The 13,562-nt window shown below is 42.1% G+C and overlaps 1 protein-coding gene across 3 annotated transcripts in view; it reads left to right on the forward strand.

The window, feature by feature from the left end:
• The window catches only part of LOC126236139 (targeting protein for Xklp2-like), a 113,592-nt gene that overhangs the window by 81,391 nt on the left and 18,639 nt on the right, over positions 1 to 13,562 (forward strand). For 2 of the 3 annotated variants that reach the window (XM_049945220.1, XM_049945221.1), the window contains exons 8-10: positions 9,707 to 9,859; positions 10,674 to 10,847; positions 10,952 to 11,170. In XM_049945220.1, coding sequence (XP_049801177.1) covers positions 9,707 to 9,859; positions 10,674 to 10,847; positions 10,952 to 11,170 — 546 coding nt within the window. The remainder of the gene's footprint in view (positions 1 to 9,706; positions 9,860 to 10,673; positions 10,848 to 10,951; positions 11,171 to 13,562) is intronic. The other variant, XM_049945222.1, reaches the window with a different exon arrangement.

A 13,562-nucleotide genomic window follows, 5' to 3' on the forward strand; every position in this document is an offset into this window, starting at 1 on the left:
GGAAGTTTCATATCAGCACACACTTCGCTGCAGAGTGAAAATTTCGTTCTGGGTTGAGGGCTTGTTGGCTCAGTTGCATTCGCAAATCTCTGACCCTTTTATTGCCTAATCAGTGTGGCTTTTGGGAGGGACAGTCTCCGATCAATCATGTGCTTTGATTGGAAACCACAGTTCAGCTGGCCTTTTCTTAGTGCCACAGTTTTCTTCGGTCTTCATAAGGCCTACAACACAGCTTGACACCATCACATCTTACTTACACTCCCCGAGCAGGCTCTTTGCCACCTCCGATTTATATTCCCCAATTCCTGCCCCACCGGATGTTCCGAGTGCGGGTTGAAACTGTTTTAACCTTTCTGCAAACCCAGGAGAACAGTGTTCCATAGGGCTTTTTTTCTGATCACTATTAATGGACATAGGGCCTCCACCAGACCGTTGGTTATCGCTACTCTGTTCTATGTTTGGGCTAGCTCCCATTCGGTGGCCTCTGCGGGACAGTAGCTCTAAGCTGCTGTATGGCGCGCTTCCATGTAAATACTCTCACAAGGTTTTCAGCCCCCTCCCCTCTTAAGTCGAGGATGGTGCATTTCTGTTGCCGTACTATGGCCTATCCTAATGTGGGGCTCTACCTTGATGCCCATCACCTGACCATGGTCCTCCTTTTCAGTTTCTTAGGTCTTTGACGACAAGCTTACATTGTTGCCCCATATCCTTTGAAAGGAAACCAAGGAGCAATTAGGAAAGGGAATCAATTCAGGAAGAAGAAATGTAAACTTCGAGATTTTCCAATAATGTCAAAGACGACAAAGAATTTGGGAGAGCAAATAAATTTAATAGGCTGTGTCTTGAAAAGAGGTAATAAGATGGACATGAACAAAAGTAGAGAGAGGTTACAGAATTTAGTCAAATCAAATCAGGTGATGCTAAGAGAATTTTTTATGAAAGGTGCCTAAAAATGGATCAGTTCTGTTGTTACGACAGCAAAGTAGCTGATGGCTGAGATAGATAGCAATAAAATACTGACTGGCAGCAGCTAGAAAAGCAAATCGGCAAAACTTAATCTAATGAAAGAAAGAAATAATAAAAATTTGTTATGAACTCTCTCTCTCTCTCTCTCTCTCTCTCTCTCTCTCTCTCTCTCTCTCTCAAGATATTTGTGTGGAATGTTGTCCTTTTACAAAACTGAAATATAGACAATAACCAGTTCAGATGAGAGCAGAATGGAAGTTTTTGTAATCTGGTGCTGCAGAAAAGTGCTGATGATCAGATGGATACGATCTCGAAATGGCACAAAGGTTGACAACTTGCTTTAAATGTTCAGAAATGTAAAATTATGCACTTTACTAAAAGAAAAAAATAGTATTCTATGACCATAATATCAATGAGTCACAGTTGGAATCGGCCAACTCTTACAAATACCTGGGTGTAATACTTCGTAGGGATATGAAATGGAATGATCATGCAAGCTCAGTTGTGGGTAAAGCAGGTGGTAGACTTCGGTTTATTGGTAGAATACTGGGAAGTGTCATCAGTGTGCAAAGCTGATTGCTTGCAAATCACTCATGCAACCCATCCTAGAATGTTCAGGTATGTGGGACTAGTACCAAATAGTACTACAGGGGATGTTGAACGTATACAGAGATGGTCAGCATGAATGGTCGCAGGTTTGTTTGACCCATAGGAAAGTGTTAGAGATGCTGAAGAAACTGAACTGGAAGACTCTTGAATATTGAAGTAAACTAATCCGAGAAAGTTTACTAATAAAGTTTAAAATAGCATCTTTAAATGATAATTCTACAAATATACAACTACCCACTACGTATTCCTCACATAGGGTTCATGAGGACAAGACTAGAATAATTATAGCATGCATAGAGGCATTCAGTCAGTCACACTTCCCATGCTCCAACTGTGAATGGAATGGGAAGAAACCCTAATATTTAGTACAATGGAATGTACCTTCTACCACGCAAATCACAGTGGTTTTGCAGAGTATAGTTGTAGATGTAGATGGGTAGATAGTGTAACTGATGAGGTACTAAAACAAATCGAAGGGGCAGAGACTGACCACACAACTTGACTAAAAGAAGGTATTGGTTGATAAGGTACATCTTGAGGCATTAAACGTAGTGGCTGCTGGATCAAAATGGTGTCGGGTTCTTTTGGACATGGCTGGAAGAATGTGTAATATCCTCTTTGCCACGGTAGAGTCCTTTAAGAGAGGCTGTGTGTTGTGGTACAAGCTCTTCTGTAATATTCCTCTCGCAGACAATATTGGTATTCCAGCTACTGCAAGCTTTAGTATCACTATCGGTAAAGTAAAGGCTCCGCTATGTACTGTCATAGCTTAAGTCTGGGCTGCTATGAGTGACAGACATCAAACTAGAATGATTCAGTGAGAGTGACTGAGCTAATGTCTGAAACTGAGCCCTCCGGTCAGTGGCGGGGATTTAAATCCTTGCAGTCGAGAGGACATTGGTTGCGTGTTGCTTGTGAGTCTCTTTTGGGCCTCTCTCTTGAAGACCCACTTGATCCAGTGCCTACTATCTGTCTTCTTGCTACATCTTTGCCAGCCAGTGTGCTGGTGACAGCTTACGCCAGCACAGTTCAAGTAACATTGAAAGATGCCTGGTGTAGAAGCGCTCCTGAAGGTCAAACGCAAATACTTGAAGGGCCCTAAGTGTGTATTTACCACAAACACTTTCTGTGATTCTTGTAATGGAATTGGCAAGTAGGTGTCACGGAAATCTTTGTTAGAAAAGTAATGTCCTGCACCAAGCCTGTTCGCAAGTTCCTCAGGGTGAGGTAATGGATAAGTGTCAACTACTGTCTGTGGGTTGGCTGTAGACTTGAAGTCAACACGAATGCAAATGCGACCAGAAGGTTTAGGCAACAAAATGAGAGGACTTGCCCATTGATTAGCTTGAATGGGAGCAATTACACCATTATCTTGCAATTCTTTCAATTCACTTGCTACTTTGTCTCTTAAAACAATTGGAATGGGGCAGACCTGGAGAAATTTAGGCTGTGCATTGTCTTTCCGTGTAACATGCACTAAAAAGTTATTAGCTTTTCCCATTCCTTCTGAAAGTAGTTCAGGAAATTCTTTAAGCATGCTAGCTACATTGTCTTTTGGTGCAAAATCAGATACGGAAAGTACATTGTCTTGGATGCCAAGTCCAAACAAAACAAAGGCATCTAAAATGTTCTCACAGTCCCTTGATTTGGACACAGCAAAATTTACTGTCCCGGTGTTAGATTTGTAAGCAGCAGGCAAACAACACTGTCCAAGCACTGGAATTTCCTTTCCATTGTAAGCAGTGAGGCGCTTGCTAGATTTAGAAAGGCTTAGTTAGCCTAACTGTTTGTACGTGACACAATTAAGCGAAGTTACTGAGGCACCTGTATCTAACTGAAAATTCACACGATGGTCAGCAATTTGTAATGAGACAAATACACTCCTGGAAATTGAAATAAGAACACCGTGAATTCATTGTCCCAGGAAGGGGAAACTTTATTGACACATTCCTGGGGTCAGATACATCACATGATCACACTGACAGAACCACAGGCACATAGACACAGGCAACAGAGCATGCACAATGTCGGCACTAGTACAGTGTATATCCACCTTTCGCAGCAATGCAGGCTGCTATTCTCCCATGGAGACGATCGTAGAGATGCTGGATGTAGTCCTGTGGAATGGCTTGCCATGCCATTTCCACCTGGCGCCTCAGTTGGACCAGCGTTCGTGCTGGATGTGCAGACCGCGTGAGACAACGCTTCATCCAGTCCCAAACATGCTCAATGGGGGACAGATCCGGAGATCTTGCTGGCCAGGGTAGTTGACTTACACCTTCTAGAGCACGTTGGGTGGCACGGGATACATGCGGACGTGCATTGTCCTGTTGGAACAGCAAGTTCCCTTGCCGGTCTAGGAATGGTAGAACGATGGGTTCTATGACGGTTTGGATGTACCGTGCACTATTCAGTGTCCCCTCGACGATCACCAGTGGTATACGGCCAGTGTAGGAGATCGCTCCCCACACCATGATGCCGGGTGTTGGCCCTGTGTGCCTCGGTCGTATGCAGTCCTGATTGTGGCGCTCACCTGCACGGCGCCAAACATGCATATGACCATCATTGGCACCAAGGCAGAAGCGACTCTCATCACTGAAGACGACACGTCTCCATTCGTCCCTCCATTCACGCCTGTCGCGACGCCACTGGAGGCGGGCTGCACGATGTTGGGGCGTGAGCGGAAGACGGCCTAACGGTGTGCGGGACCGTAGCCCAGCTTCATGGAGACTGTTGCGAATGGTCCTCGCCAATACCCCAGGAGCAACAGTGTCCCTAATTTGCTGGGAAGTGGCGGTGCGGTCCCGTACGGCACTGCGTAGGATCCTACGGTCTTGGCGTGCATCCGTGCGTCGCTGCGGTCCGGTCCCAGGTCGACGGGCACGTGCACCTTCCGCCGACCACTGGCGACAACATCGATGTACTGTGGAGACCTCACGCCCCACGTGTTGAGCAATTCGGCGGTACGTCCACCCGGCCTCCCGCATGCCCACTATACGCCCTCGCTCAAAGTCCGTCAACTGCACATACGGTTCACGTCCACGCTGTCGCGGCATGCTACCAGTGTTAAAGACTGCGATGGAGCTCCGTATGCCACGGCAAACTGGCTGACACTGACAGCGGCGGTGCACAAATGCTGCACAGCTAGCGCCATTCGTCGGCCAACACCGCGGTTCCTGGTGTGTCCGCTGTGCCGTGCGTGTGATCATTGCTTGTACAGCCCTCTCGCAGTGTCCGGAGCAAGTATGGTGGGTCTGACACACCGGTGTCAATGTGTTCTTTTTTCCATTTCCAGGAGTGTAGTTTGTTAGAACGTCATTGCACAGCACTAGAGCGAGGAGGCAGCACAACCTTAATCCTACTTTTGTCAGGACCTGTTGTAGGTTTTGAATACACATCATTCACTGCATGAACACAAGCCTGTTTTTTTTCTGAGAGCGGGCAAAATTGAAATTTTGGTGCTGTTGCAAACAAAGTGCTTAGACACTGCCGTCCCCCACCCCCACATGTGCAACATGTGTTATGTAACCGGCAGTCCTGTCTTTTATGGCGAGCAAAACATCTAGGGCATGACTTCAAGAAATTCATAGGCCTGTTTACATTTCTACGTAGCTATCCGTGCGGCTGCGTATGCACTCGTTGTTGTGGGCAGGTGCAAGCAAGGGGCAACCTGACCTGACAAATTGGGGCGTGGTCAGACTTATCAGCTGCTATGGCACCTGAATCATATTGCTCTAGTATTTTCAATACTTGAGGAATTGATGGATCATATTACTTCAGGATCTGTTCCCATATTCTGTTATCTGAGACATTGAATTTTATTCTATCCCGAATCATTAAATTGCTGGAAAATTTACCCCAACTACTCTTAAATTTACACTTCCTAGTCATGCCCATTAATTCTGTATACCACTGGCAGTATGTCTGTTCGACTTTGTCTGCCGGCAAAAGAACTGATATGTAGCTGCAGCTACTTGGACTTGCTGGTCATAGTACTTGGTTAATGCAGCGATTACTCGGTCATACTGAGTGAGGTGGCGCAGTGGTTAGCACACTAGATTTGCATTTCGGAGGAAGATTATTCAATCCCGCATCCTGATTCATGTTTTCCATGATTTCCCTAAATCACTTCAGGCAAATGCCGAGATGGTTCCTTTGCAAGGGCATGGCAGACTTCCTTCCCCATACTTCCCTAATCAGATGAGATCGATGACCTCGCTGTTTGGTCTTCTCCCCCAAATCAACCCCAACCCCAACTTAGTCATAGTCGAGTTCGTCGGGAGATACAGTTGGGAATAATTTTTGTATTAACCCATAAAGTGGTTACTGCATCGATGATTTCAGTTGTAAATAGAAATATTAGAAAAGGTAGGAAGATTTTTCTGTTTAGCAAAAGTGGCAAAAAGAGGATTTCAGAGTACTTGACGGCTCAATACAAAAGTTTTGTCTCAAGTACAGTTAGTGTTGAGGATCAGTGGACAAAGTTAAAAACTATCATACAATATGCATTAGATGGGTATGTGCCAAGCAAGATCGTAAGAGATGGAAAAGAGCCACCGTGGTACAACAACCGAGTTAGAAAACTGCTGCGGAAGCAAAGGGAACTTCACAGCAAACATAAACATAGCCAAAGCCTTGCAGACAAACAAAAATTACGCGAAGTGAAATGTAGTGTGATGAGGGCTATGCGAGAGGCGTTCAATGAATTCGAAAGTAAAGTTCTATGTACTGACTTGGCAGAAAATCCTAAGAAATTTTGGTCTTATGTCAAAGCAGTAGGTGGATCAAAACAAAATGTCCAGACACTCTGTGACCAAAATGGTGCTGAAACAGAGGATGACAGACTAAAGGCCAAAATACTAAATGTCTTTTTCCAAAGCTGTTTTACAGAGGAAGACTGCACTGTAGTTCCTTCTCTAGATTGTCGCACAGATGACAAAATGGTAGATATCGAAATAGACGACAGAGGGATAGAGAAACAACTAAAATCGCTCAAAAGAGGAAAGGCCTCTGGACCTGATGGGATACCAGTTCAATTTTACACAGAGTACGTGAAGGAACTTGCCGCCCTTCTTGCAGCAGTGTACCATAGGTCTCTAGAAGAGTGTAGCGTTCCAAAGGATTGGTAAAGGGCACAGGTCATCCCCGTTTTCAAGAAGGGACGTCAAATAGATGTGCAAAGCTATAGACCTATATCTCTAACGTCAATCAGTTGTAGAATTTTGGAAGACGTATTATGTTTGAGTATAATGACTTTTCTGGAGACTAGAAATCTACTCTGTAGGAATCTGCATGGGTTTCGAAAAAGATCGTGTGAAACCTAGCTCGCGCTATTCATCCCCGAGACTGAGAGGGCCATAGACACGGGTTCCCAGGTAGATGTCATGTTTCTTGACATCCACAAGGCGTTTGATACAGTTCCCCACAGTCCTTTAATGAACAAAGTAAGAGCATATGGACTATCAGACCAATTGTGTGATTGGATTGAAGAGTTCCTAGATAACAGAACGCAGCATGTCATTCTCAATGAAGAGAAGTCTTCCGAAGTAAGAGTTATTTCAGGTGTGCCGCAGGGGTGTGTCGTGGGACCATTGCTATTCACAGTATACATAAATGACCTTGTGGATAACATCGGAAGTTCACTGAGGCTGTTTGCGGATGATGCTGTAGTATATAGAGAGGTTGTAACAATGGAAAATTGTACTGAAATGCAGGAGTATCTGCAACAAATTGACGCATGGTGCAGGGAATGGCAATTGAATCTCAATGTAGACAAGTGTAATGTGCTGCAAATACATAGAAAGAAAGATCCTTTATCATTTAGCTACAATATAGCAGGTCAGCAACTGGAAGCAGTTAATTCAATAAATTCTTGGAGTAGGCATTAGGAGTGATTTAAAATGGAATGATCATATAAAGTTGATCGCCGGTAAAGCAGATGCCAGACTGAGATTCATTGGAAGAATCCTAAGGAAATGCAATCCGAAAACAAAGGAAGTAGGTTACAGTACACTTGTTCGCCTACTGCTTGAATACTGCTCAGGGTGTGGGATCCATACCAGATAGGGTTGATGGAAGAGATAGAGAAGAACCCAAGGAGAGCAACGTGTTTCATTACAGGATCATTTAGTAATCGCAAAAGCGTTGCGGAGATGATAGATAAACTCCAGTGGAAGACTCTGCAGGAGAGACCCTCAATAGCTCGGTATGGGCTTTTGTTGAAGTTTCGAGAACATACCTTCACCAAGGAGTCAAGCAGTATATTGCTCCCTCCTAAGTATATCTCGCGAAGAGACCATGAGGATAAAATCAGAGATTAGAGCCCACACAGAGGCATACCGACAATCTTTCTTTCCACGAACAATACGAGACTGGAACAGAAGGGAGAACCGATAGAGGTACTCAAAGTACCCTCTGCCACACACCGTCAGGTTGCTTGCGGAGTATGGATGTAGATGTGAAACACTGAGAACCGCGCAATCGAAAGGAAATGTTCTAACTTTACAGTACCTTGAACACAATGAACTTGACAGTGTGCTTGGAACTGAGTCAGGTATTCGTGCCATTCCTATTCTGTGTCGTTAAACTGCTGGAATGTTGGTATGCTGGTCGGGGTACTTGGGCTGGTTGGTTGGTCGGTTGTGCGGCCGACGCAGTTTGTGCAGCCAGTAGTTGTTGTACTGTTGTCAGTAAGGTAGCAATTTGTTGGTTCTGAAACTGAAAAACTTGTCAGATCCATCACATTGGCTGTCTGCGGCTGAGGCAGGGGTTAGATGGGGTGGGGAAGTCATGGTTTACACAGATATGTTATAGTAAAAAGCAAGCAAAGCCTTTGAAAAGAGAAAATTGATTAGTTCGGCAAAACTCCTCCTAGAATATATGCGAGAACACAACAAAAAATTAGCGATTACAAACACTTTAACGCTATAACGCCTACAAGTTAAAACACAAGAGAAGCATGCAAAATCTTCAGCCAAATGGATTATCTTCGATTGGCACTGAACTATTCTCGCCCCCACTATAACATCCTTGTCACACTGTAGTGCCTTAGTCGCCACTGTAGTATCCTCATAGCCACTGTAGAGCTCTTAGGAATGTCAGTGTGTTACACTACAAGATCTTCCATAATAGTTTTCTCGCAGACAATATTGGTATTCTAACTACTACAAACCTTAGTATCACTATTGGTAAAATAAAAATCCCGCTGTGTACTGTTTTAGCTTAAGCCCACTCTGCTATGAGTGACAGATGCCAAACTAGAATGAATCAGTGAGAGTGACTGAGTGAGTGACTGTTAGTAACTGAGTGAGTCCAGTCAGCAGCAGTGGCCTAAATACTTGCTGTCGAGAGGGCATTGGTAGAATGTTGCTTGGTGAGTCTCTCTGGCCTCTCATGATAGGTGCGCTTGCTCTGGCTTCTACTATGTCAGGAAGCTTCAGGGTGGGGGAAGGTAAAATCTGGAGAGGGAGACCAAATTTGTGTAGGTTGCAGTAGTTTTTCTCAAGTGGAAGAGGCTAGCATAAGATAGAATAGTGTGGAGACCCAATACTTCAGTTACACCCTACAGAGTGTGTATATGACTGAAGGAATGTAACTGGCCACATATTTCCCCCCGCACAATGAGATGTTAGTGCTGAGCAGCATCTAGCTTGCTAATCTATTACCATTAACAATATATTTCTTATTGGTTATGCACGAGCCAAATATTAGCTTACAGTCAAAGGCTAATAATACTAACCAGAACCAAAAGTGTTCAACCATATACCTGTAATATCAACATTATAGAATAATGCAAATATAAAGTGGCAATTGTGTAATGAAGTTCAAAATAGAAGTTAAGACCATGTAAAATTTTAGTATTGTCAAGTTATGAAGTGTAAAGGTGCATGCACACCTCCCCTGTCAGTACTGTGTATTTTATGCTTTATTGTTAACAAAAATCTTTAAATATTGCCTGTATTTTAACAGTTTTCAAACATCCTTTTAACATGATATATTCTTGTATTCACGGCATGTGTAAAACTGGCGATGTCTTTGAATCTGGCACACTTTGAAGAAAAAAAGGGGGGGCAGCATATGGTGTTTTATGATGTCATTTTTACACTCATAAAGCTTGTCTTTTTCTTACTAGAAAAAAGTGGCAGAAGTAATAATTAACAATGATAATGAGCAGAAAGGGGTAAAGAAAGCAACACCTACAAAGCGTGTAACAGTAATTGCACCATTCACATTTGAGGAGAGGGACAAGATACGACAGCAACAGAAAGAAGAAAAAATAAGGCAGGTATGTAAAAAGTATTCTTAAGTTTATCTTCAGAGAGGCAGGAGTAATGATGCAAGGATTTAGCTTGATAGGAACTGTACAGTGTCACATAAGAAATGTTCATTGTTCAGGAACAATACCAGAGCTAATATTGGATAAAAGCCTGATACATTACTGTTGGATAAAACGTAATAATTTGGATAGTGTGTTTAAGGAAAAACATAAACTTACAGGTAAATATGTGACTAAGATAGTCTGAATGTTAAATGATGATATGTTAGTAATAAAATGCCTAACTTGTTGGTGTAGCATTGACATGTTACTTAATACTCAATTTTAACAGCATGCTATGGCATTCTTGTTGCACATGTACATAGAGATCAAAAATTCCAGAAATCTTTTATCATGATTTTCATCTGTGTTGTCAAAAACATGTTTTCTTCCTTATTTCATTTCTTTACCTTTTGTCCAGCTGTGATAAAACAGTGGGTTTAGATATATTCTTGATTTGTTCAGTTCACTATGCATTTTTGTGACAATGTGACTGCTCACATGTTGCCACACCTCTCCTGTTGCTGGAGAAAGAACTTTTCTGTTCAGGAAGCTAAACATTCTGTACTGTCTTGTCAGTGTTTAGAATGGACTCTTGTCCCCATATTAAGTAATTATTGTAATTTGAAGACCAACAGTTGCTTTCAGTTCCTGAGTTAGACATCTTCCAGTACGCTGCCAATAAAAATGCTGAGATGACTTTTGCTCCAACATTTACCATCGTGGCACTTGCTTCTTGTAGTTTTCTCTCTTTACAGCTAGTAAATCAGAATTACTGTTTCAGTTTTTAGAAGAGGAGAAAAGAGCTCGGGAATTCCATGCAAAGCCAATACCCAAATCAGTAAAATGCCCAGTCTCACAATTGGAATTAAAATCCCACTCCCATACACAGCCTGAACCTTTCCATTTGTATACAGAGGAAAGAAGACGACTGCATGAAGAAGCGCAGAAGGCTAAAGTAAGTTTCTCCATCATCGCCACATTCTTTGTTAAAAAGCTTTGCTTAAAGTACTACAAATACTGGTGTTCGGTGTGCACACAGATTCTAATTCTTCGTTGTAGCTTGAAGAAGAACGTCGAGCAGCAGCAGAAGCAGCACGGTTTAAAGCCAGGCCTCCTGTTGTCCTCTTGAAAAAACCATTTGAACCAGTGAAGCCACACCGTGTATTGAAGGAAATAACGGATGTATGCTTAAATACTGAAATTCGTTCAAAAGAACGTGAGAGATTTGAAATGAAAATGAAAGAAAAGGAAGTACTTGTGGAGGAACACAGGAGACAAGTAAGTTTACTATGTAGAAACACTTTGCACTTCTAAATTTGAAGTTTGTTCTGCTTGCATTTAAATTGAATTTGTGAATACATTTTTGTTCTACAGAGCAGAGAGTATGAAATGCATGTGATAGTGAGGTTTTCGTCTAGTATTACAGCACAGAAATGAAATTATTGTTCCATCACTGTTAGACTGTGACTGGAGCTTTGGTGTGGTTGTCCTGATCCTGTTTTGTGTGGCATACTAAGTAATTTTGGGAACTATTACAAAACAAGAGCTGACACTGTAAAAATATCTATTACGGTCTCAAACTGTAGACTTGGTGGAAATAGGTGTAGTCTTACTTCAGGTAGTAACAGCAACAAAAAGATAATTGTATTTCTCCCAGGCTTCTTGGGAATCATTGCATTCTGGCCTCAGACTGAAGGAGTGTAGTATCAGCGTGAAGTACACAACAGACAAACCCTCTCTCCCTCTTTATACTGTTAAAATTTCTTCTCTGTGCTGATTTCTTTGCAGTAATTTTCAAAGTTATTTTCAGCTCTGTCCTTCGGTGCTCCCAATTGGATCTTCTGTATCAGTGAGTATAAAATTGCTATTGGTGTAATTTTACATGTATTTAAAGCAAATGCTTAATTGAATAGAAGTCTTTCTCTACTATTCTGTACCGGCTTTCACGAGTTGATTATCATCAAGAATTTTACAGTTCTGGTACAGAAAACTATTTTGAGCAACAAACCTTATTTTTCCACCTAACAGTACTGAATCACACATTAACATTGTTGTCCTATCACTGTTGTGTCTGTACAAGATTGCATAACACACCAGACATCTACAAAATGAATAAAATATTAACACATTTATTTATGATATGTTCAAGCTGAAACTTGAGCAATGCTTAACATTGGTAATGTTATGAGTAGGACTGTTAATATCAGGAATCTGATATACCGATATTTAAAAAAATACCATTATCAGTCCTCAAGATATCAAAAAAGTATCAAAATGTTGATAGGATAAATATCGACATACCGGCCTAGCTGTATATTTAAGTATTGATTTATTAGTAGATATTCTAGACGGCAATGAGCTAGCAGCCTGCTGGTCCCCCATAGAGCAAGAGTTGAATGGAAAACAATGCACGTTCACCCGTGGAAATAGCCACTTTGCAAAGATTTCACTAAGAAGAAACCGTGGTTATAGCGGGTGGGCCAGGTAATAGTATTTACAGAGATCCTGGATACAGTATTAGTGTGACCTTGCAAAGATTGCATCAGCATCGAAGCATACTAGTGTTGAATTTGTATCTGTTCTTGGGCGCCATTACCAACCTCATTTGAACTCTTCTGTCAAGAGTTAATTTGGAGTTGGAATGGCTGCTTATGTCAGGTGCAGGGTCACACATTGGTGTGGTTCCTGTTGATTCTCTCAATAGGTGGGATTATACTAGGCATGGCCTTCATCTCAACAGGAAAGGGAAGGGTAAACTGGTTGGGAAAATAGCAGGAAAGTTAAAGGGGGGAGGCATTGTCTGTAACGATTTGAGAATTTCTGTGTAAATTGTAGAACCACTCAGCCTTCTACTGTCTCAAACACACGATATTCTGGCTATGAGTGTGGAATGGTAGAATCCTGCCTACTGTGCATCACATGCTTGTATGTGCAAGTTTAAAATCAGTCGCGGGAAGGAAGTAGACGCGGCAGTCACCGATAAGTACCTGTCGGGCAATCCATAGATGTTTTAGTGGGTGTGTAAGGAAGAACCATGGAGTTTATATGCAGCTCTGTGCTTATTGTGTTATTGACTATTTTTATTAAAACAAGAACAGTTGAAAAAAGTACTCTTGTAGACTCTTGATGAAACCTTGTTAGAGGCAAGACTCATATTATGATTCATGTTAAGGAAGGTCGTGGTATCCAAGCCAACTTGCTTTTAACTGTAAACCAATTTGTTTCTAACGTCGTACTGTAAGAGTGACTTGCAGGAAGCCACACATTCATGTGGAAAGTGAGACTTTTATTGTGTATGAAGGTCAAATACATCGATAGTTGGCAGAAAGTAAAGTTTGTATGTCTAATTATTTCATAAGTAGAGTGAGTCTAAAAATTCCTGTACCTAGCCTTATTTGATGGAGAAGAAGTCAAAAGGGTTTCCAGCAGCTGGCTATTCAGCAAAGAAGAGTGGCTGCAAATTCCAAGATCATAACTTGTTTTGGAGAGATGGCGTAACATCACAGCGGTGGTGCTTATGTATTCCAAAGCTAATGGAAGACAAACTTGTATGGTACGTTTACACAGGATATGGACACTTCGGAATCAGAAAATATATATCCCATATGAATAAGTTTATTCCTAAGTCATTACATGATCTCACAGCGGCAGATTTTTTTTGGTCCAGTTC

Source organism: Schistocerca nitens, chromosome 2 (genome assembly GCF_023898315.1).
Source record: "Schistocerca nitens isolate TAMUIC-IGC-003100 chromosome 2, iqSchNite1.1, whole genome shotgun sequence".
NCBI lineage: Eukaryota > Metazoa > Arthropoda > Insecta > Orthoptera > Acrididae > Schistocerca > Schistocerca nitens.